The sequence below is a fragment of the Corylus avellana genome, chromosome ca11 (assembly GCF_901000735.1).
Source record: "Corylus avellana chromosome ca11, CavTom2PMs-1.0".
NCBI classification, from domain to species: domain Eukaryota; kingdom Viridiplantae; phylum Streptophyta; class Magnoliopsida; order Fagales; family Betulaceae; genus Corylus; species Corylus avellana.
The window spans coordinates 14,703,610-14,727,552 of NC_081551.1; the positions used below are offsets into that span (position 1 = coordinate 14,703,610).

A 23,943-nucleotide genomic window follows, 5' to 3' on the forward strand; every position below is an offset into this window, starting at 1 on the left:
AAAAAAAAAAATTCCGTCCAATTTAGCGGAAATTAGTAATGGAATGTTTAAATTGAAAATTTTTGAAACATTAGGGGGATACATTGCCAATTTTTAAATTTTATGGTTCAAATTGAAAAATATTTGAAACTTCATAGGAGTAAAGTGGATTTTCTCATTTATTCATATTTTTTATAGTGCACCAACGAAACAAGCCAAGTGTGAATAACTTATTGCCAAAATATATATATATATATATAGTGAGAGACTATTTTATAAGCATTATTAAACTATTTTAGGAAATCTGAAATGAAAGATACAAAACAAGGAAGGTCTCGTGGGCCAAGTCAATGGTCCACTCCAGCTAATTGTACCCGTTGCATTTGAAAATTTTGTGCCCACAAAAGGAAAAAGTAGTGATTCTCATTTGAGATAGAAAATGGGATCAAAGCAGTAAATTGTTCAAATATTAATAATTTAAGTAATGAATTTGAAAAAATTTATATGAAATTTGGTTGTTGGGTAAATAGTGCGACAATCTAAAATTTATTTAAACAAGTGATTCATATAGAGCATGTTTAGCAATGATAGTCATTTTAGCTATTCAAAATACAACTTTTTGTAGTTTAACTACTAAGTGTTTGACAAGTGATACACATCTCAAAATTTTTTTTTTTCCAAAAATTGGTTGTCACAATCTCATGAGATTTATTATTTTGAGAAATTTGTCACCAACTTATGGGATGGTAACACATCATTTGAAAACTAACTTTTATAATAAAAATTTGGGATGTTTAGCATTTCTCCTAAGTTTTTAATCTACAATATAAACATTTATTCAACTCTTTACTTTCTTTAAATATAGTTTTTATCCTTACTTTGAAGGAGAGAGAAAAAAAAAAATAAATAGCTTATAAAGTGTTGTAGTGTACTAATATGAAAGTTCACTGTAGTAAATGTTAGTAAAATTTTTATTTTGAAGTATGTGCTGGAGAAGAAAAATAACCTATAATAACCATATTTAACTATAAATGATTATTTAGAGCAATTAGGACCGTAAACGAACAAAGCTACCCGTGAACTCACTTGGGTTCGACTTGTGCACGACTCGGTTATTAAATGAGCGTGGACACGAAATTAGACTTGATTATTAAATAATACATACCCATATAAAACTCGGCTCGCTCACTTAAAATTCGTGAACATACTCGTATATGGGCTCGGTTTGCTTGTTAGTGCGACTCGTATATATTTATTAATAATCATATGTATATATATTAATTAATAAAAATTGTTTGTATGGCAATAATCAATATATATTAAGTATAAACAAATATATTTTAAGAAACATATAAATATATATGTGAATTATATACATAAAAATATATTTAAAACAGACAATACATATCCATCCTTATTCGTACAGTGGTTGTTCACTTTAAATTTTAAATGGTGTCCTTGTTGGCACTCACTCATCAAATGGTCATATTATACCAAGCTACAATTACCACTCATCTCAACCACTAGATAACTGGCACGTATCACCTAATGCTGCATAGCCAAGGGTCCAAGTTTCGGATTTCGATCCTCTGAAATTTTTGAGTCGTAATTCAGAGCACACGGCGTGCGTGCAGGAAAATTATTTTTTTAATATTTTAATGCAAAAATAAAAAAAAAAATTTGCCGGCGTGCTAATATTTTACTTCACCTGGAATTTTTAGGGGGATTTCAATTTTACAAACAATTTCTCGAATTAGGGATCTAAGCCATCCAATTTAATCAAAAGGCTATTATTCTATTACGTATCTCACTTATAATAAAATAATATTTAAATTTTAAAAATAAATATAATAAAATATGGATTGACCGGCCACCCCATTTTTGAGGTGGCGCTGGCCCCTAGGGTGGCTTCCATGGCAAAAATAGGGTGGCTGGTTACTTTATTTTTTTTAAATTTTATTTTATTATTATATTATTTTTTATATATTTTTTTAGGGTGAAGTAAAATCTAGCACGCCGTGCATAAATTTTTTTTGAATATTTTAATGCAAAAATATTCAAAAAAAAATTTCTACACGGCACGCCATGTACTCCCAATCACAACTCATTTTTTTTATTTTATTATAATTAAAATACTTGGCAGTACAATAGCCTTGGATGGAGTTAGAAAGTTTAAATTCTTAATTTCAGAAACTAAAAATTACTTAAGAAATCAAAATTCAATTCCAAGCTTCACGCATTCTCACACGGGGTAACCTTATCTTTAATCTTATCTTAAGAAAATCTAGAAGGCCACTCTTAGTACACCACGTGGACAAAATCTGACATGAGGTGGACCTCTTAGGAGATGGAATGGAAGAAGTTTTGCGCATGGAAATAAGATCTCATTTCAAAATTATCTCTTTGCATTCAAAGAGTAAAGTTGTTATGTCTGATACGGTGATACCCATGAAGAGCATCCGAGATTGCTCGAGGCTGCTTTCAAAAGAAACCGAAACCACTTACTTCTGCTCTTGCTGCTTCGTTCTCACTTAATTTTTTTCTAATTCATTCATTTCTACAGAGAGAACTATGACATCGGGAGGGCCCTCGATGATGCGGATGAGAAGCCATGTTTTTCTCTCTATCACAATCTGATTAGCTGAGTCGAGCTGAGTGCTTGATAAGGCACTCAACTCAGCCAATGGACAAGCTTGAGCTCAGCCTCACACAAGGTTTTTCCCCTTGGCGAGTCGAGCCAAGCCAAGATTTTTAGGCTCGTCACGAGCTCGAGCTTTTGTGTAGTATGAACGAGCCGAGCTTGAACAATCACTGTCCGCCCAAACTCGGCTCGTATACGGAGCATATGTCAGAGATGCTCAGACAATTTGACCCGCCAATTATTGTGGTTGTGTTTTATAAATGAGAGATCTTATATAATAATATAATATATTTTTTTTTTGGGTAATTATATTTTTCTTCATCAATTATAACAAATTTTCACTTTATCTTATAAATTATCAATTTTACTGCCCGATTTTCATGAACTATTATTTTGTGCTTATAATTCTCTTCTCATCGGTCAAAAATATTAATTTAGACGATCAAAGTGACAATGTATTGTAGTTTATGAGAGTAAAATGATAATGCGTTGTAATTTATGTGAGTAAAGTGACAATAAATTTTAGTTTATGAGGGCAAAGTAACAGGTAAACTATTTGAGTTAACGCATTTACTGATAGAAAGGAGTTTTTTTGCATAAAATGATAGTTCATAGGGTCGAACATTATGATTAGCAGTTCATGAGTACAAAGTAAAAATGCATTGTAGTTTATAAAAAAAAAAATAATAATAATAATTTTTTTTTTTTTTTTAGGATTTAAAGCTAATAAATTTAATAATATATGTGAAGTTAATATTCACTCTTTTTTTTTTTTTAATTATTTAAATAATATAAAATTACCTATGCCATTGACCTTGGAATACTATTAAGGGATATTCTCTTTTGAAAGGAAGAGGATGCTTGTACCGGAAACAACTGCTGAGCTGATGTGTCGATTCACCGTCCCCAATCAAAGAGGGAAAATAACATTGAAAATAAAAGACAAGAAACTCGACAGCACTCCAAGTATCGACTGCCAAGTCATTTGCGATGATGTACATGTACAACAAATCCTCCGACAAATGCCACACACTCTGGCTTCGGGGTCACCTTCCTCTCACTTTCTCCGTCTCCCTGCACAAAATTTCCTGAAACTGTGAAGTCAAAAGAAGACGGCCTCGCTTGCGCTTGAGCACAGTGGTACCCATCAATGGCGGCACTGAAGGGAGGGACAAGGCCGCCATGGGTGGGGCTGGGAGCTGCAGTCTGGGTGGAGATAGTATCAGGCAATGCCTACACCTTCCCTCTCTACTCCCATACCCTGAAATCGGTTCTGGGTTTGACCCAGCACCAGCTCACCATGATTGGCGTCGCCAACGACATCGGCGAGAACGTTGGCCTCCTTCCAGGCTTAGCCTGTGACAAGTTCCCTCCTTGGGTTGTTCTCTCTATTGGTGCTCTCGCTTGCTTCTTTGGTTATGGTGTTCTCTGGCTTGCTGTCAGCCGTACTGTTGAGTCCCTTCCGTACTGGCTGGTAAGTTAATCTTCGAGTTTGAGGATTTTACCCCTGAAATTTTGCATACCCATTTATTAATTTTGACTGCTTGGTGATTTTAATTAATGGGTATTTGTTAATTTTGGGTTCTCTTACCTTTTTTCGATGGCTAATTAGATTTTTTTAGTACAGAGTTGCCATTCTGATCTCATTATATCTGCTGATGGGATTCGTTGATTTTTCTTGTTGGTAATTGATTTTATTGATTTCAATTTCTTTTCATTTCAAGGGGATAGGCTGGTTACTGTGTGTGTGAGTTGAAGCTATTCTTTTTGTTGATTAAAAATCTTACGGAACCGTGTAATATTGGGTAAATTTCCTAATGGAATGGTGGACATAAAAATTGATAAAGTTTCCTAGTTAATGGTGAATGAATTCTCCACAACATATGAAGTAGGAGTTCTTTGAACTTGCAGAATCTGAGGCTTTGTTCTTTCTTTATCCCTAGGTCTCAACCTTTGCTTATGATCTCATGATTCTTTGATTTCATGTCAGTGGGGTTCAAACTGTTCAAAGTTCGTGCGCAAACTTACAGAGAAACCATTTTTCTGCTCAAAGTGCATCATCTGTCAGTCACCCTTCATACGGGTGACTTCTTACCTTTTGTTGCTACAATGAGCTTCATATCATGAGAATTTTAAATAACCAGTCATTACTCTACTTGATGTCCATTTGGCATGGAGAACTAATATATATTCTTTCAAAGAAATTCAAGTTTCTCATTAAGTTGTGAGCATTTAGGCAGCTTCTTTTGGCACATCAATTTTTGGAGATGTATGTTGGGAAAAGTGGTTGCTGGTTGTTAAATTATAGGTTGTCCCAAAAACTTAAGCTGATAGAAAAAGATAAATTTAATCACTTAATTATTACTTTAACAATCTCTCTCACGTGTGGGCTCAAACTCCCTTTTAATAGGTGAGGCCCAACACGTGGAATATTTAATTTAAATGGAAGGTGATTTGACGGAGTCAAGGTTCGATCCCACGACCTTTGGTTGTGATACTATGTTAAATTATCCGTTGTCCCAAAAGCTTAAGCTAATAAGAAGAGATAAATTTAATCACTTAATCATTACTTTAACACTAGTGCATATAGTTTGTTCAAATCCAGATGCTTTCGACCAAAAAGATCTAGCTATAACCTTTTCCCCTTTATGATATCACAGATATGGCTTGCTCTTTGTGTTGCCGCCAATAGTAATGCTTGGTTTTCCACAGCTGTTATTGTAACCAACATGAGAAACTTCCCCCTTAGTAGAGGCACCGTTGCAGGTATTCTCAAAGGTTATGTGGGGCTCAGTGCTGCAGTATTTACAGAAATTTACAGTGTACTGCTTCATAGTTCCTCTTCTAACCTTTTGTTGTTCCTCGCACTTGGAGTTCCTATTCTATGTTTCATTATGATGTATTTTGTTAGGGCCTGTACTCCTGCTTCTGGTGAAGACTCCGTGGAATGTTGCCATTTTTTTTTCATCCAAGCTGCAAGTATTGTGCTTGGCATATATCTTCTTACAACCACAATTATGAGTGATGTGCTTTCCTTAAATGCTTCAATTTCCTATACTCTTGTCTTTATAATGGTTCTACTTCTCATGGCTCCGCTTGCAATCCCTGTAAAAATGACATTTTACCCCATGAGAACACGCAAATCAGGGACACTAGACCAACTGATTGGGTCTTCGGACCATCTGGTTCAAGGAGAAGGCTGTGTGGACAAAACTGAACCACTGCTGAAACCATCTTCATCAAAAACAAATGTTGGCAGTTTTTGTGAAAGTGATGACGTGTCTGAGGTCGCTATGCTTCTTGCTGAGGGTGAGGGGGCAGTGAAGAAGAAGAGGAGGCCCAAAAGAGGGGAAGATTTTAAATTCAGTGAAGCTGTAATCAAGGCAGACTTCTGGCTTCTGTTCTTGGTTTATTTTGTTGGGGTTGGTTCTGGGGTGACTGTCCTTAATAATCTAGCCCAGATAGGGATTGCACAAGGTGTGCGTGATACAAAAATCTTGCTGTCTCTCTTTAGTTTTTGCAATTTTGTGGGTCGTCTTGGTGGCGGAGTTGTTTCTGAACATTTTGTCAGGTCAGTACCATCTATCCTCATTGCTAGTCACATAGGTGATTAAACTGAAGCAGGGCTACTTGCTATTAAGTTTTCCTGCACATCACTTTACATGGAGGAGCTTTATGTTCAATCATCAAATATGGTCTGTTAATAAAATGTCAGGGATGGGAATCAATTGGATGATTAGAAACATTAAACTTGTTGCAAACATTGAGGGTGCACATTGAATCTTTTCAAGAAAATAGGGCTTTTATTGGATGTGAAATTTATCTCCTTTTATCATATATATAATTTGAGCATACAAATATAGATTGGTCACTGAATATCAGACTCTTAGTTGAACCTTGCTGAATCTTAACAGTATGTCCAAGCAAATAGCATGGTAGACTAAGCTAATTTTCTCCAAGAATTTGCTGTTAGACATGAATAAGCACCATGTTGTGGTAAATGCTGCGGCCTACTCTATATATATATCCTGTTATTCCAATTGGGTGTCACTTTAATTTGGTGCAAGGTCCTATTCTTTGCAGGTCTAAGACAATTCCTCGGACAGTTTGGATGACATTCACTCAAATAATCATGATTATTACATACCTTCTGCTTGCTTCTGCAATTGATGGCACCCTTTATGTTGCAATTGCATTTCTTGGGATTTGCTTTGGCGTTCAATTTTCGATCATGATCCCAACTGTCTCTGAGCTATTTGGGTTGAAGAATTTCGGTTTATTAAGCAACTTCATGTCATTAGGCAACCCTATCGGTGCATTCCTATTCTCAGGTCTCCTAGCAGGATATGTATACGATAACGAGGCGGCTAAACAGCACAGACTTCTTAGGTTCGGTTCAAGTCTCTCCTGCTTGGGTCCAGATTGCTTTAGAATCACCTTCCTGGTTCTGGCTTTTGTCTGTGCTGTTGGCACCATCTTGAGCATTGTTCTCACTAGCAGGATAAAGCCTGTTTACCAAATGCTTTATTCAGGTGGTTCCTTCAGGCTGCCTCCAAACACAAATCATTGAGATTGGTGGTGTGTGGAGCATATCTCTTTTGCTGGAGGACATCAACCCCTACAACTGTATCTGTAGCGTAAGTTTGCCAATATTGAATAAGCAGTGCAGTGGATGTTTGGGCAACAATAAGCAGTGGATGCTGGGGTTATCTGCATGGCCATGGTTGAAACATATCAATGCATCCCATCTTGATGATTGAGGTGCTGATGTAACACTCTGAATTTTTATTTTACAAATAAGGAGGTTTTGATTTTGAAAATAACACGGATTTGTAATATTTTTAGGGCCAAATAATAATTGTTGAGGACTGTAAGGGAATTTGTTGATATTTATGTTAGTAAGTTTTGGTTGATGAATTTTAGTGTATAAGCCTTGATTTTTGTTATTAAGGAATTTATTTTTGGTTTTTAATTTTATCAAGGAGAATTCAAAAATGTTATGGGATTTTATTTGGGTTAAGGGAGATTTTTGAAAGTTTATTGTAGATTTCAAATAATTAAGAGATTAGATAAAAACAAAACAAAACAACAAAACAACAAAACAAAACAAAACAAAAAAAAAACAAAAAACAAAAAACAAAAAAAAACCACATGTAGGGTTGTTACTACTTATAACAAGCCCAAAGGGAAATTATTTGAATTCCCATAAGATGCTACTACCTTCTCTCTTTTTTTTCTTTTTTTTTTTTTTTTCTTTTTCTTTTTCTTTTGACATGCCCACACAAGGGAATGGAGAGAGAGATTCGAACTAGTGACTTCCGTTTCATGAGGCATGGTTCACAATCGATTGAGTTACAGTCAAACTCTCTTTTTTACTTGGTTTTTCTCATTATAATCTTTTAATTTTCATCGTGAGACCAATCCTAAATTATGCTAAGGGCAAAATTAAAAGTTTTTGGGCTAAAGATGGATTTTAAAACCAGAGGGATGCCATGGCCTACACTGGTCTCTCTGTGTCCGTCTCTGCCTTAAAAGAGTTGAAACCTTCCTCTCACCAAGTAATTATAACATTGCTTGATCATTTTAGTAGCTACTCAAACGGTGGAGGCTAAAATTTCCATCAATTCCATTAAAGAGGCTTTATTTTCATCTACTCTTAACAAACTCATCAAAAAAAAACTAAGTTAAAAGGAGATGCCAGCTTTAAAAACATTACTAATAGGCAACAGTCCATTTATTGTTCATAAATAGCATTTATATACTATAGGTAATTGCATTAATACTGAGTAATGTTGTGACATTTTCAACAGTTGTTTTGAAGGAGCAAGAGCAGAAGAAGATGATGACAGATGAAGATAAAGAGAGCAAGAGAGCCCCACCCACCTAGACTTTGATATGTTTAATTTGAGTAATATTACAAATTATACTCTTTATCTTATTCCATTTAACGAGATTGCTGTGGTAGTTTCCATGGAAAAATGCTACTTTTATCAAAAAAATTCTGTATAATTGGTTTTTAGATGTGTCACTATTGCATGAAAGGGTGACACATTTCTCAACCTAATAGATTTCATGGTATGATGACACATGATTTAGGAACCAAATTTTTAGAAGAAAAGTTTGTAGATATAACATTTTCCGTTTCCATTAGTCTATAATTTTTTTAATAAGGGTTAATGAACACTGTCACATTAGCCCAATAAAATAAAAGTAAGATATGAGTGTAATATGTAATATTACTTATTTAATTTTGCAATGCAATTCATCCTCCTTTATTTTATTTTTAATTAGTTCGTAGAGCACAAACAAAAGCTATTGAGTTGTTCCACTAAGATTTGGTCAACATTTAATTTCACTCTCTTTCTTAAAAAAAAATTTCAAATTAAATTTAAATGGTTAAAAAATAAAATAAAATAAAATAAATGGAAAAATAAAAACTAATGCTATAAGCACTTAAGCTTATTACTGTCAATTTTTGACACGAGCTGTGAACTTGATACGAACCCAACACGAAATTAAAGGGTCAGGGTTAAAGAGTATGACCCGTTTAATTAAATAGGTCGTGTTAGGATTGTCCTATATAATTTTATACACATGCTTCGACACGACCCGAAACTAACACGCGACATAATAAGATGCAATTTTTGACATAATCCATGAACCTAATACAAAGTTAGAGAGTTAGGGTTAAAGGGTTTGACCCATTTAATTAAATTGATCAGATTATGATTGACATATATAGTCTTATGCACATGACTCGAACCTAACACACAGAACGCGAATTGTTAGCTCTACTCTACTCTCAACTACAACTTGAATCAAATGGTCGGTACTTTGCCCATTCCAAGGAATCAAAACGCAAAACTTTCACATATTGAATCGTGTAACAAGTTTCTTCATTAAACTCAAAGAAAGTAGAGACCAATGCACAAACTTATGAAGGAAAGATCCACAAACTCAGAAATCCAGAGAGAAAACAGCTGCAATTTGGAAATCCACGCAAATAAACCACTATTGTCGATGCTTGTGGCCTAAAAATGCCATTATTGGTGCACTATAATAGTCTATAGACATCATATATAATATAATATATCACATAAACAAGCCTCAAAAGCAATACAAATTTTGTTGCCTCCTCTGATGAAATAAAAACACAAAATTCAAGTGGGTTTCATATCATGAAAGAGTGTAGCCCACAGTGAATGATCATCATAATCAACATCCTCCTTTTCCTGGCTATAATGGCTGTAAATCACTGGAGGGGCTGCAACTTTCCCCCCCTCCAGAGATCCTGCTGTCCCTGGAATCCTCCCTGTCACCATCAACCTCTCCTGCAGCCTTGGGCTCTTTGTTGTTGTCACCATCAATCTTTCTGGGGCCCATCCATCCATGGGCCCAGCTAACTTTGGGCTCCTTGATGTATACTGAGGTCCTGACAATCGTGGGCTTCTAGCTGTGTACATAGGCCCAGCTAATCTTTCATGCAGCTTCCCATCCAGAGGCCCAGACAATTTCAAGCTCCTTGTATTCACCATAACCTTCTCCCTCACCCTCCCATCAAGAGGTCCTGAGAGAGTTATGCTCCTCTTCTTGAACACCGGCAGCCTCTCCTCCTTGCCCTCCTCGCTCTTGTACCGCCTCAGCAACGCTCCTCTCGGCAACGGCTGTGGAGGGGCCGCCTTGAACGACATGTCGTCGCGGTAAACCCACTTGCCAATGTACTTGTTGAAGCACTTCTTGGTTTTGTTGATTGCCAGGATGAGGCTGGAGAGGTTTCCTGGCCCTCCTCCCTCCTTCCTGGCGAGCTTGAGAATCTCTAGCCGGTGTTTGGCCACGGAGATTCCCATGCTCTGAAGAAATTCGTGGTTGAAGTAGTTTATGTCCTCCTGCTGGAGCTCGTTGCGAGCCAAAGCAAGGCCATATTCGTAGACAAGTGAAGGCTCCAGGGCAGTCTTGGATAGCCAGGAGAACCAGTCCATGGGTGGTGATGATGATGATGATGGTGGTGACATGCGAGGAGCTAATGGGCATGAATATGTGTGTATATATATATATAAAGAGAGAGAGAGAGAGAGAGATAGATAAGGAGGTGAAGATCTGATCAAGTAAATGTGGTGGTTAAGTTTCTGATTGCTCTTGACGCCCTATCGTCTCTTTCTTTTATGGAATTTGGATGGTAGTTGGGACTTGAAAGCGACAAGTAAAATTGTTTAATTGAATAAGTCGAATTAGGGTTGACCTACATATTCAGTCTTATACTTATACATCGACACAACCTGAACCTAACACGCATGCAACAATATTTGTAGTTAACAATTTAGGGTTGAGGAGTTTTGCTCCTTTAATTAAATTGATCATGTTAGAATTGACCTTCATACTCTTATCTCTTATTCTATGAAGGAATTTATAAACATAAAGAAAATTAAAGTGAATAAATACAAAGCATTACAGGATTTAGTATATGACCTACGTTCTCGGGATTAAGTCTTAAATAGTTAGACGTTATAATTTTACTCTTATTTGTTAATGATTTTGATAATGCCAATGTAATATATAAATAGGATATAAATAAAGTAATCAAATTACACCATCACAAAAATATAGAAATATATTGTAACAAAAATGTTCAACAAAGACGTCCCTGTGGGCTAAATTGGGACAAAAATTTGATACAAATTGGTTTGTACTTAATTCATACAAATCAATCTAATAAAATGACATATGTCCCTTAACATGTGAGAAGCATATGTTTTTTAATAACTAAGGGATACATTTCGCTTTATTAGATTAATTTGTATTTTCTGTCTGCTAAATTGTGCTTCTTCTACTATAACTGTAGTTGGTGTAGCTGCTAGGTTAGGCACTTCACTATCAAAAATCGTGGTAGTTGCCTCAATTATATAACAAGGCCCAATGCTTCATACATGATCAAAATCAAGCTACGGTCATATTCAATATAAGGAGAGTTAGGAGAACCTTATAAATACTTATAAATACAGACACTTGTACTAATTAATACACAAAAAAATATAAAAGATAAATTCAATTGTAGCCTAGGAACCTCCTTAAACTTCCACGTGTTTTGAAAGTGTTCCCAGAAGTTAAAAAAAACTCTTAATTAAGGATATCGATAATTGAGTGTTATTAAACTTTGGAGGTAGTGTCAAAACGAGTGGAAGTTTAAAAAAAAAAAAAAAAAAAAAAAATTGGGTTATAAGAAAAATGGTCAAATCAAATGGAAAAAGATAGATGGCAGCATCAAGAAGATTTAGTATCAAACCTAATGTTTTAATTGACAAATAAATAAGTCCAAAATCTACTTTGGAGTGAGATAGTGGGCAGGTAAATCCTTTAGTAAGGCTTTAAAAGTCCAAGGGCCAAACAAAAAAGTAGTTAAATTCAATAAGGAGTACACAGGGGAGGGGCAAAATCAACAACCGACTACCAAATTTTGTCGATGGAAGTCAAAATGGGACACCATTAAGGGGCCCCTGCTGCCATGAAGCCCTACTGAATGGTGTTCTACCTGCTCCATATAATAATGGTGGTTTCTGGAAGGGAGAAAAGGGAAAAATGATATAACAATTGATGATCTCTAGTGCTGCATTTCTTCCCTTTTGTGGGGATTAATGGGTGTCCTTTAGTTGGCAGCCCAAATGAATGCACAACATTACTTCACAGCCAACGTTTCAGATGTTAATTCGTTGTTTTGATTGCTAGACGTGAGAGAGTTTTTATGGGGTTCATATGCTTTAACAAGATACCTACTTGAATAAGTTGTTCCCATTAGAAATCTCTCACATTTACTAGCAATATAGATAGCTAAAATATTGATGAGAATCTTTATCCCGTGAGTAAAAGGTGAGAAAAGATAACCCCAAGGGGTTGGCTTGGTGGTTAGGGAGTAAAGCCTGGGGCTCTGAGTTTGCTCCTCAGTGGTCTCAGGTTCGAAACCCACCAGGTGCTACCTCCCCCTTGGGGCCACACCCCTCTGGTGAATAGCCAGTGACTTACCCTGTTCCGTGTAGGGAAACTTCCGATGGTGCGGTGCACGGGGCCGGGGTTTACTCTGCAGGGGTGGGTCCGAAGGGCCCTGCCTTGTAGAGGTTCCTCGATATAAAAAAAAATAAATAAAAAAAAAATAAAAAAAAAAAGGTGAGAAAAGATACATCCATGACTCCCACATAGAATTTGTGAAAATCTGATATCTCTCTCTCATTCTCATTTTTAGTGTGTAAGACACTGGAAAGTCCTCTCAATTTCAAATGAATTGAATAATATCCAGTTAGTTATAGTGGATGGGTATTTTTGTCTTTTTACATTTTGAGATGACAAAAATACGCATCCGCTATAACTAACTAGATATTATCCAGTTTATTTAAAATTGAGAGATCCTAATTCGTAAGACACTAAGGGTGCATTTCGCATTGCGATTTCATAGACAAAAAGTGAGATTTTAAACCAAATTGCAGAAAATAGATTGTTTGGAATTGCGCTTTTAAAAAATTGCGATTTGAAAAATGCAGAAAATTAGCATTTTCAAATCACATGTAATGATTTTTTGAAAAAAAAAAACACAGAATTTTAAAGGTGAAATCGTGATTTTGTTAAATGTTTAATTATGTTTTTAAAAATCACGTTTTCAAATCGCTATTTTTGAATCACACTTTTAGCAAATCAGAAACCTAAACGGACCCTTAGACTGTTGATATTGTGAGTCTCGCTCTAGTAGTGTGCTCCACCACTGGGGAGAGAAATTGTTGGAGATTCAAAAGATATAGTACGTGTAACAACTTAATAAGATCCAATTTTAGTGAATGAGATGTATTGAATATTTTATTTAGTTGCGTATTATATTTCTAACACCATTTTTTTGTTAATTGAAATTAAGAGAGAGAGAGAAAAAAATAATAAAAAAAAAAGGATAAAATTTATGAACATTATCTTAAATCCACCCTAAAAATAAATATTTTTTTACGCTTTACATTTTACAACACATCAGACAAAACAACATACAAACATAGTATGCCTATCATCATCCAAAGTTCATACGTTTTCATCAAATAAGTCAAATTTGTATAAAGTATTATCATTAGACAATAGTAATAGTGTTTTTAAAATCGAAAAAGAAATGGTTCGTTACCAATGATATCAAAGCTACCTAATAATATTATGTGGTGTTGAAGTACTACATTTTTTCATCCTAATAATATCTTGTAATTTCGACATCAGATGAAGGAAAACTTGGTTGTGTTGGAAAACTTATTCAAATGGCTACAACTTAATATTTCATGAAAAGTTTCAAATTCCAATATTTATTAGGTCAAAACTATCCGTCAAGAGAAATACAAAAAAAATTTGTTGGAAGTTCGGTTGAAGTTCAAAGAAAAAAAAAAATTGTATATAAGAAGTCTCAGACGACAACAACCATTGCCTCCATGATTTTAGTAATTTTCCTTTTGATGTAGTGTTTTCTTGCATGGCTATTCCATTCTTTAGAATAGGATGGAAAAATGAGATTCACATTGGGTTGGGTTGAGAAAATTTTGATTAGGTTAATCAATTAGGTTGATGGGTTGGGTTGTTTATTACTTGCTATCTCGTTGCATTCATACACATCGCTAATGGTTGCATATCTTTCTCCATGTGCTCCTCTATGTTCCATGGTAGGAAAGTAGTTGGGCTTTAATACCAACTAATGCAGCGCACCTAGACTTTGATACTAACTAACGCAATGTGGTGTGGTGGGAAGCTGAATCTAAAGCACAATAACTCACAACTCTTCCACAAATTCAAGAAAAGTCACTCCTTGAGTGTTTTTTTATTGGAAAACTAAGAAATATACCAGAGTCTTATAGTCAAGCCATCCTTAATAGACTTATGTAGAATTAGCTTGAAAACGAAACTTACAAAACTACCCAACCGCAAGTTCAATTGAACAAACATTAAGTTCGATCGAAATATCAAGCGAGGCTCTCAAGAATTTGTACCGGTGGTTCTCATCATTTCGGCCAAACGAACTTCGACCGAATTATCAACCGAATTTCATACAATCACAAATTGTTTTGTAGAATCACATTGATACATGATAATTTAATTATATTACAATTAGATTGCACAACCTGATCAAGAATCATTAAGTGGGCCACAGCCATAGCCAAAATATATGATGGCTCTTAGTTTATTAAAAATATATTCATTACTAAATTAATTATCAGTATCATAAACTATAATCTTAGAAAAATATTTTAAAAACCTGATTTGTGAGACTTGAAATTCGGCCATGGAAGAACCTCCAGAGGCCAAACAGTTCACCAAAAGGTCCTCTAAAAGTTATAGAAACCGATTTATGTTATAATTGTACATTTTATGGAAAAATCAGGTTTAAAACAAGGTTAATTTTTCAAGAAATTGTATGAAAACCTACTGATTTGATTTTACTTCCAGAAGTTTTATTGAACATGTATTTGACCCATTGTGAGAATGTTATGGGCCTCAAGAGGCGTTTTTAGCTAATTGGAACCAAACTAGAATGTTAAGTTTTTAAGCCCGTTTAAGTTGTCTAGGGCTTTAGAATTGAGAAACTAGTTAGGAGAGAAGGTTTAAGTGGGCCATTCATGGCAATTCCCCAAATCAGAAAGTCCAAAAAATATATTTTAATTTTTTTAGGGGAATTTTCTCAAGTAAAAATGAGGAGATAATTGATTTTCTAAGTCAAGAATGTGTTAAAAATCAATAAATAGAAACAAAATGTATTTTCAAGAAATAAATGTTTATTTAAAATAAAAATTTCATTTTTGAAGTTGATCCAAAACTAAGGAGGGGGTGGGGGTGTTTAGAAATTCTTCTAAGTGTGTGTAGGTAGACTTATGTTTCCAAATTAAGTAATTATTCTATTTATGGAAACTTATGTTGAATGGAAAACAGAGAAAAACCCCTTTCATATTGAGTTGAAGATGATGAGATAAAAATTCAAGAAGGAATAAATTAAAGATGTATGAAACATAGAAGTCACAACACAGTGTCAAAGTTGGTATAAATTAAAAAGCGTACCACACTAAAAGAAGAGTGGCCCATCACCACATTTAGCCATTGTGTGCACCAATGTTTATTAGTTGGCCTAAATGGCTCTTCCGACACGAGATGAGACAGTCCTTCAGGATTACACGCAACCCAATGCATCGGGGCGTAATTGTATGTGAAGGCCATAGTATAAGATCAAGAAAATGTTTTCAAGTTCAGCTTTACAAAGTAGTAAATAAAAAATTTATTTCATATGTGGAACTAAATGTTTTAAAAGAAGAAGTATTTTTGAGAAATGTGTTAACCCAACAGAATTTAAATTGGCTGGGAATGTTCTTTACTGAGTCTTTTTGCTCACCCGTTTGGGCCGTTTTGTTCTCTCTTTTTTTCAAGTCAGGAAAATACAAACTAAGAGGCCAAATGCACAAGTAGATAGGGAGTTTATTTAAGTGCATTTATGCTATGTTTTTTGGCATTTAAGTTTCTTTTAAGTATCTAAAGGCACAAGAGATATTTTAATGGGATGCAGTGCATTAGTGCCTGTGTGATTGCACCCACACAAGGGATATTTTAAAAACTCTTTTATCTCATTTTTGTTTGAAGAAAATCTTCATTAAAGTTTAATGAAGATTTTTATTCAAGCATGTATTATGGTCATAAGAGCCTTTACATTCGGACAACAAATATTTAATTAAAATTGAGCTAAATAACACTTTTTGTTTTAGTTATTCACTTTTCTAAGCATTTACATCCGGCTCAGAATTTTAGTTCTCAACTCTCACTTTTTCATTTAAAATATTCTTTTTTATTAAAAAAAAAAAAAATTCACTATTTCTAGAAAAGAGAGTCAAATTGATAACCTTTAAGCTATTTTGGCTAGCCCAATGTTAGTGCTCTTAGAGCATTCACATCCATCTCAACGAATATTTAGCTAAATGATCCAAATTTTCTATATTAACTATCTATTTTTTCAAAACACTTACATTCGGCCCAACATTTTAACTATCAACTTTCACTTTTTTATTTAAAATATTATTTATTTATCTATTTTCCCTATTCCCAAAGAAGATAAAGAACTATATTATATATATATATATATATATATATATATATATATATATATATATATCAGATATGCATTGTAGAGCTACAGTGCTAAACAACTTTATTGAGTACTATAGCTAGGGGTGAGCAAATTAACCAATTGCCTATCGATTGTGATCGAACTGATATTAACCGCAACCGAAAGATATCGGTTGGTAATCGGTTAAAATTTCTATACCGAACAGTTCGGTCGGTAATCGATTAAAAAAATTTGGTTATCAGTTTTTGATATACCCGATAAGAAACCGATAGTGGGGGTATAAATGTAATTCTTAATTTCTTTTTTAATAATAATTCTTAATTATTACAAAATGGCGCAATAACTATTAATAATAATTTTGTTTTTAATTGAAACCAAAACGACGTCGTTTTGGTAAGAATATATATATACCTCTCTTTCTCTCTTAACCCTCCCCGTCGTTTTGGTAGAAATATATACCTCTCTTTCTCTCTTTTCGTCCCAACCACCCCCCCCCCCCCCAACTCTCTCGGCCCCGCAACCTCTCACTCCAGAACTCTCATCTGACTCTCTCGCGCCCTCTCCCACTCTCTTGGTCTTGAAGCCTCATGAAGCGACCGAGACCCCACAGGTAGTTTTGTCTTCGAACATCTTGGGTTGGCGATTAGGTGTCAAAGCTTTTACATTATAAAAAAAAACTCATGGGGAAACCCGTTTAACCCGATTCACCAAATTTAGCAAAATTTTGAATAAAAGCTTATCCAGTGACTCGGTTAGAAAGCGGAATTAATCGATAATTTCAATTAGTGCTTTGGAAATAGGAAAAGCTAGAACCGGTTTTGGTAAAAGAATATATATACCCTCTGTTTCTCTCTTACCATTAAGTTTTGGTAAGAATATACTCCGCCACCTCTCTTTCTCTCTTTTCCTCCTAACCCTAACCCTAAATCAACCACCCCAACTCTCTCAACACAACATCTCACTCTCAAGCTCTCTCATCTTTGACTCTCTTGCACGCCCCTCTCACTCTCTTAGTCTTGAAGCCTCGTGTAGCATCGGAGCCGAGTGGTGCAATGTCGGAGCATCGTGGGTTGGCAGTGCAATGTCAAAGCTTTTTTTACATAATAAAAAAACCCACGAAAACCATTTTAACCGAAATTTTCGGAATAAAAGCTTATCAAAACGATATCGGTTAAGAAACCGATTAACTGATAATTTCAATTCAGTAACTGGAAATAGGAAAAACCGAACCGGTTTGACCGATACCCACCCCTAACTATAGCTACTCAACAAATGTTTGATTACTTTGTTAAGCCATTTACAAAATGTTTCTAACAGTATAGCTCAACAAAATAGGCAAAAGTAGGAGTAGGCAGATTAACCGTTTACTGCCTACTAGCCGCCACCAAACCATCATTGACCAACAACTGACTTCCACCTGTCGGTAAGCGTAATAAAAATACTATTTCAACATCGGTCCGATTCAAAAGGCGGTAGAAAAAAAAAATTATCAATTAACCAACTTAACCGATTTTTCGAGTGAATTTTGACTTTTATTTGGTAACTTCTATATTATGTTTGTCTAGCTGATTTATAGTTGTCATTTTGGTCGTATTCCATGAATTTATTTTTTATTTTTATTTATAAAACATATTCTTTATTGATTCTGTAGGTACAAAGAAATTGATAAATCTTAACATAAAAACTTATAACCGATAATTAACCGACTTAACCGACTTAACCGACTACCTCTTAACGGATTAACCCAAAAAGTCGAAACTATTCATTGTCGATATGAAATTAGTTAATTAATCGACTTAACCAACTTTTACGAATTGGCAGGCGAAAATGCCCCTACCGACACCGAGCGAATCGATACTCACCCCTAGTCGAAAGGTTATTTTATTGAATCAGATGTGAGTGCTCTGGTTGTCTTATTTAGAGCATATTTAGGATTGCATTTGAGAAATAGAACTTTTAAGTCAAAAAGAGCTTTTAAGCAAAAACTGCATTTTTAAGCTTTTGTCAAAAGTGTTTTTTTGACAATTTTTAGGCTTTTTGGACCTTTAAAAGCGCTTTTAATTTTTTTACCAAACGAGTACTTTTTTCTTCAAACACAATCTCAAACGGACTTTTTGAATGTTAAAAGCACCTTTAAGCATCTTAAACACAATCTCAAACAGGTCCTTAATGCCTTTGCGTATGAAGCTTTTATGATAACAAAACTAACCCTAACAAGTTGGGAATAGGATCCTCTTTATTTCAAATGAAATGGATAGTATCCATTTTATGATTATTATTTAAAGTTTGTGCATATAATAGTGTATGTATGAAGTAAATGTTGACACGTTTTTTTTTTTAAAAAAAAATAAAATAATATGGAATCATTTATACCATTAGATACACAAACTTTAAATCATAACCATAAAATAGACAGTAGAATCCATTGAGTAATGTTACGTACCACATTTTCATCTGGATAGAAAGGTTTTTTCTTTTCACTTTCGTGAGGACCACTCTAATAAGTGATCCCCATTCCACTAATTGTGAAGGAAACACCCACCATCTGGATGAAGGAAACACCCACCATCTGGATGAAACTGTGTACTTAGCATTACTCATATTCATTTCATTTGAAATTTACAGGATCGTTGTCCAGAGAGTTGGGGTGTTCCATTACATGTTTGTGTTATAGATTTTCAAATTGAAGAATGGATTATTAATAATTTCCTATTCGCCCGCAAGAAGCACCACCTCATTGAATTTGGCAACGGCACTGCCGCATTGACAAATTAAGCTTCTTTCTCCTTCTTATAGTGATGTCTCTAGCACAATTCCTCGTTGCCTGAATATCATAACATCCATGTTAGTAGCACAAATGTTTCTGGCTTTTGTCCCATATCAGATCAGTCCATAATTAAGCTTTTCATGAATCAACCTCTCCTGCAGCAACCTGAAATGCATATTTTTTCCTGAAATTGAAAAGCTTCGCAAGATAGGTGCACTAAACCTTCATAACACAGTCTTAGAGGACCAATTTCAATCACAATTTCTAACCTATGACAGAGAGAACCGTAATGGTAAAATTCATTCTCACCTGAGAAAGGAAACTGTGATTTGTGGCCTTCAATTAAAGCATTTTTGAGGAAAATACACTTCTTTGGGGCCTCCTATTCATAATGGTCACTCCAGAATCTGATACCATTGCCAATGTCAGATTCGATAACATAGACAAGCATTTCAACTCATGAGAAATGTTACATGTACTTTCAAGTGCATATTCCCTTATGTGACAATGAAAATCGCCATTGATATGAAATATACTGGTCAATTTGTTCAAAATTCAATGTTAATTTTCAGTGTCACATTAAGGAGTAAGCACTTTAAAGTATACGCAGCATTTCTCGTACAATAATTTTTGTTAGGGATATTGAGTCGAGTCCATCAATTCTTATTGAAAATGTGCATGGTTCCATCATATTAGTACATTACTAGCAACTTAAGAAAGATCAGAACCTACATCTAGATAACTACGTATATGTGCAGAACAATCTTATTTCTTTACTGACTTCCAATGATTAAAATTTTTTTCAGCTAACATTATGACGGAGAATTCCCCCATAAAAAAATTTAGGTGAAAGATAGTGCACCTATATACTATATCTTCAAACACTATTACATGACTCACCATGTTGCTGCAAAATCAGAATCTTTTCATCTTATTTTGGTCAAACAATCAAGGGGAGAGATGCCGCATGAGACACCTTCAAATTTGGATATCCAATCTCCACATCTTATATGCATGGCTAATGTTTTTATATGTTGCTCTTCATTGTTGATGAATGAATTCAGACACTTAAGGTAATCATCAACACAAGCATATACTAAAGCACATCCTGTCTGAATTCCAAGTCATCCAAATCCAATATTAACAAGAACTACAGAAAGGCAGAGCAACTACAATCTACAAATGTAAGCAAAGCATTCATCTTCTGATGCTTACCCGGCTCAAATGCGAGGCAAGGGCATCCCTGGTCCTCTGCGCACTCTCATCCAGCTCTCCCTCAAAAACAGAGAGTTCTTCCCCTTCCCTTAAGCACCCCAGATTTTCATTCGGCATGGGCTCGCTGCACTTAATCAGAAAATTATGCAGCAGACACCCTGTAACAATAACAAAAGGCAAAAACTCAACACACTCCTCCTTCCACCGCTTCGACAGAAGCTGCCACCGAGCCCGAACTCTCCCAAACGCCGTGCAAACCAATCCCATTGCCCGACTATGTACGGAATTAAATTTCCGTTCCGACGAACCAAAACTATCTTCCTCGTTAGCTCTGACATAGGGTGTTAAAAGCCAAGGCAATAGAGGGAAGCAAGACTCCCCCAATATGTACTGAGGAATCGAATTGCCATCGCTAAGCTTATACATTGGCCCATTCAACAACTCCCTCGATTGCTCAACTCCCAAATAGAGCTTACTCTGACGGAAAATGGCTTCAGGCTTCATCGTGCTGGGCCACCCGGCGGAGACGTCCAAGAACCTCCCTTCAGAGTCCACCAATGCCTGAACCATCACCGACCCATTTTTTCCAAGCACCTGACCTTCAACACCAAACCTCCCAAACCCCAAAACTCCGCAGCAATTGGGCAGCGAAATCCACCCGAAACCCACCACAATTCTGTCTGTATCAGCTCTAAGCTCGAACAAATGCCCCAGTCTCTCATTCACGGCCTTGCACACCGCGTAGAACGCGCGGCAGGCCTCGGCGGAACGGAGCCCGAAGCGGCGTGCCACGGCCTTGTAGGGCGCAGCGTGGGCCAAGCGGTAAAGCGCGGAGGCGAGAGCGTAATCGGGAGGGACGGAGGGAAGAGAGGTGGAGAGAAGAGGGGAGAGGAAGGAGAGGAGGAGAGTGAAGGAGGGTTTGGAAATGTGGAAGAAGTGGGACCAGCGGGGGTCGTGTTGGGTGGAGGCGGAGAGGAGGCGGTGGAACCAGCATTGTTGGGGAGGTTGGGGAGGAAGAGACCGGGAGGGGGAAGAGGAGGAGAGGAGGGAGGAGATGGAGAGGAAAGAGGAGGAGAGGAGGGACTCCAGGGTTAGGATCTGGGAAGGAAGGAGGCGGAGGTCGTGGCGGCGGAGGAAGGAGTGGGCGGCCGAGGTGGCCCTCGAAATGAGAGTTAAGAGGTGCTTCTGCTTCTGATGTTGGTGCATTAGCCGAGTTTTCTGGCAGGTCTTGCGTTTGGCGGTGGATTTGGTGATGGTGGTGGTGGTGGTGGTGGTGGGCTCTCTAGCTCCGTCGCAGCCGGCAGCCATGGCTGTGTCTGCTTGTGTGTTTGGGCTTTGGAGTTGGCTCCCTTCCATGCTGTTCCGCTACTTCGTTAGAACTTAGAGAGGAGCCAGCGGCTCACATCCCCATAGAAGCCAACAGTTTTTGCTCTTTTTCAAAGGATGGAAGCCACGTGTATTAAAAAAATAAAAAAATAAAAAATAGATCAATTAAATGGATCAACATCTCCTACAATTTCAGAGAAATTGTTTTTGTTTACGTGTTATCTCTGCTACGTGTTTGATAAAAGTCCCTTTTGAGCATAAAGTCTGCTACTTTTGCTAGCAAATTGCTAGAAGTCCACATGTTAAGTGGTTCTTTGAGTTTAGGCATCTAATTGAAGTTTAATTTGTTCGCTTAGGCCTAATATCGAAATTTTCTTCTTTCTTCTTTGTTTTTCTTTGGTATATAATAATGATAGGGCATTTCCATATCATATGTACAAAATGTCCACCTTTATTTGGTGGGTCTCTTTATTGTGGTTTTGTATAATGATTAAACAAAATTATATAAAAGGCTTAGCTAAAAGAAGATTCTAGCGGAAGATGATGAAAAGAAAATGCAATAAATTCTTCATGAAGCACAACGCCTTCCTGGCACGTGTTGGCTACACGCGCCACCGCTACCATGTGTCTCTTGCAATAGAGACATAGTCCTCATGCTCTTCTCCCGATCTAAGCTTTAACACAATCCATTTTTGGTTGGGCTTTAGACTCATCATCCAATAAAGAGATCCCGCAACTATAGTATATATTTTTCTTAATCTCTCTAGTTCACTCAAAAGCTGATTATTACCTAAGTCCCGATTGTTTTCTTCCATGGAAGGTTTCAATCACCAGCTTTGTTGGCTGCATTCCCCGCTCGTCATCTACCTTCTTGGTTTTTCTCCGAAGTAGTGAGGTCTTAGAAGTCTATCTGGATTAAATTTTTCTATTGATTTGCTTGTATTCAGTTTTGGTTTTTTCTGATTTTTATTGTTGTTATGTGTGTTGCTTGTAGTTCGTTCACTTATACTTAATAAAAAAATTAAAAAAAAAAAATCTTCGTACAAATTATCATTTGGAATATAAAATGTGTAAATGTGTAAGGAGCATTTCATTCAATTACCGTACATTCGGGATATTCTCAGAGAGAAAATTGTTTAAAACATGTCATGAGCATTTCACTCAATTACTACATCCTGTCTCTTATCTCTACTTTGTCTTTTGGTTGTGATTACAACATATACTAATTATGGTCTTTAGAAGCTATGAACCCTTATTGAGTTTTACCAATTGAATTAGGAAGAAAAACATTTTCTAATATTGACCTTTCTTGGTATTGAATATGAACTTAGCTAGGAAGGATTAAATATTGGCACATACTTAATCTGTTTCTAATTGTTTGTTCCTATGTTAAATGGTTTTAAATTATATTGGTTCTAACATTATATACGTGGTTTGGGCTACATTTGTGAAAGGTGCTACTCAAATGTTGTCGGCAACTAGTGACTAATTTTGAGGAATTCTATAAGGTTTACTTGTATCCTACTAAGAATGATGTGGCTATTAAAATTAACATTTGATCAAAATTCAATAATGATCAATCACAAGCTCAATAATGATTTTAACAGTCACATCATTCTTAGTAGGATACAAGTAGACCATTTAGAATTATTCACTAATTTTGTACGGTTTAGGGTTTAGAATTTTTGGTTTAAGATTTAACGTTTAAGGTGTAGTTCTCTAGGTAAGGTCAGGCTACAGTTTCTTTTAATATATAAGAAAAAGAAATATAAATACAAGAGGCCCTTTTCATTGTTGAAGGAAATATTTGACATTTTACTTATAATAAAAAAAAAGAATAATAACTTTCGTGGAATTGAGCGCAAGAGATAAATAGGTTTGAGCTAAAGAAAAGGGTTTCATTCAAAG

At 35.8% G+C, this 23,943-nt stretch overlaps 3 protein-coding genes across 6 annotated transcripts; 1 reads left to right on the forward strand and 2 right to left on the reverse strand.

Moving 5' to 3' along the window:
• The first annotated feature begins 3,558 nt into the window (after nt 1–3,558).
• LOC132165717 (protein NUCLEAR FUSION DEFECTIVE 4-like) lies at nt 3,559–7,537 on the forward strand. Of its 2 annotated transcripts, none has more exons than XM_059576386.1 (3): nt 3,559–4,094; nt 5,281–6,191; nt 6,704–7,537. In XM_059576386.1, exons 1-3 carry the CDS (start codon nt 3,771–3,773, stop codon nt 7,188–7,190), a joined length of 1,722 nt encoding a protein of 573 aa, XP_059432369.1. In that variant the 5' UTR covers nt 3,559–3,770; the 3' UTR covers nt 7,191–7,537. The 2 variants fall into 2 exon arrangements, with proteins under 2 accessions (XP_059432369.1, XP_059432370.1); XM_059576387.1 differs by having other exon boundaries at nt 4,011–4,094; nt 4,611–6,191.
• A 2,077-nt stretch (nt 7,538–9,614) lies between these two features.
• LOC132166240 (uncharacterized) lies at nt 9,615–10,728 on the reverse strand. The gene has a single exon (XM_059577018.1). The coding sequence runs from the start codon at nt 10,630–10,632 to the stop codon at nt 9,781–9,783; it is 852 nt and encodes a 283-aa protein (XP_059433001.1). The 5' UTR covers nt 10,633–10,728; the 3' UTR covers nt 9,615–9,780.
• An 8,153-nt stretch (nt 10,729–18,881) lies between these two features.
• On the reverse strand, nt 18,882–22,094 carry LOC132165478 (protein ALP1-like). Of its 3 annotated transcripts, none has more exons than XM_059576063.1 (3): nt 20,710–22,094; nt 19,804–19,901; nt 18,882–19,659 (listed from the first exon to the last, which is right to left on the reverse strand). In XM_059576063.1, the coding sequence occupies exons 1-2, from the start codon at nt 22,063–22,065 to the stop codon at nt 19,890–19,892; spliced, it is 1,368 nt and encodes a 455-aa protein (XP_059432046.1). In that variant the 5' UTR covers nt 22,066–22,094; the 3' UTR covers nt 18,882–19,659; nt 19,804–19,889. The 3 variants fall into 3 exon arrangements, with proteins under 3 accessions (XP_059432046.1, XP_059432044.1, XP_059432043.1); XM_059576061.1 differs by having other exon boundaries at nt 18,882–19,551; nt 20,395–22,094; XM_059576060.1 differs by having other exon boundaries at nt 20,395–22,094.
• Nucleotides 22,095–23,943: the final 1,849 nt, after the last annotated feature.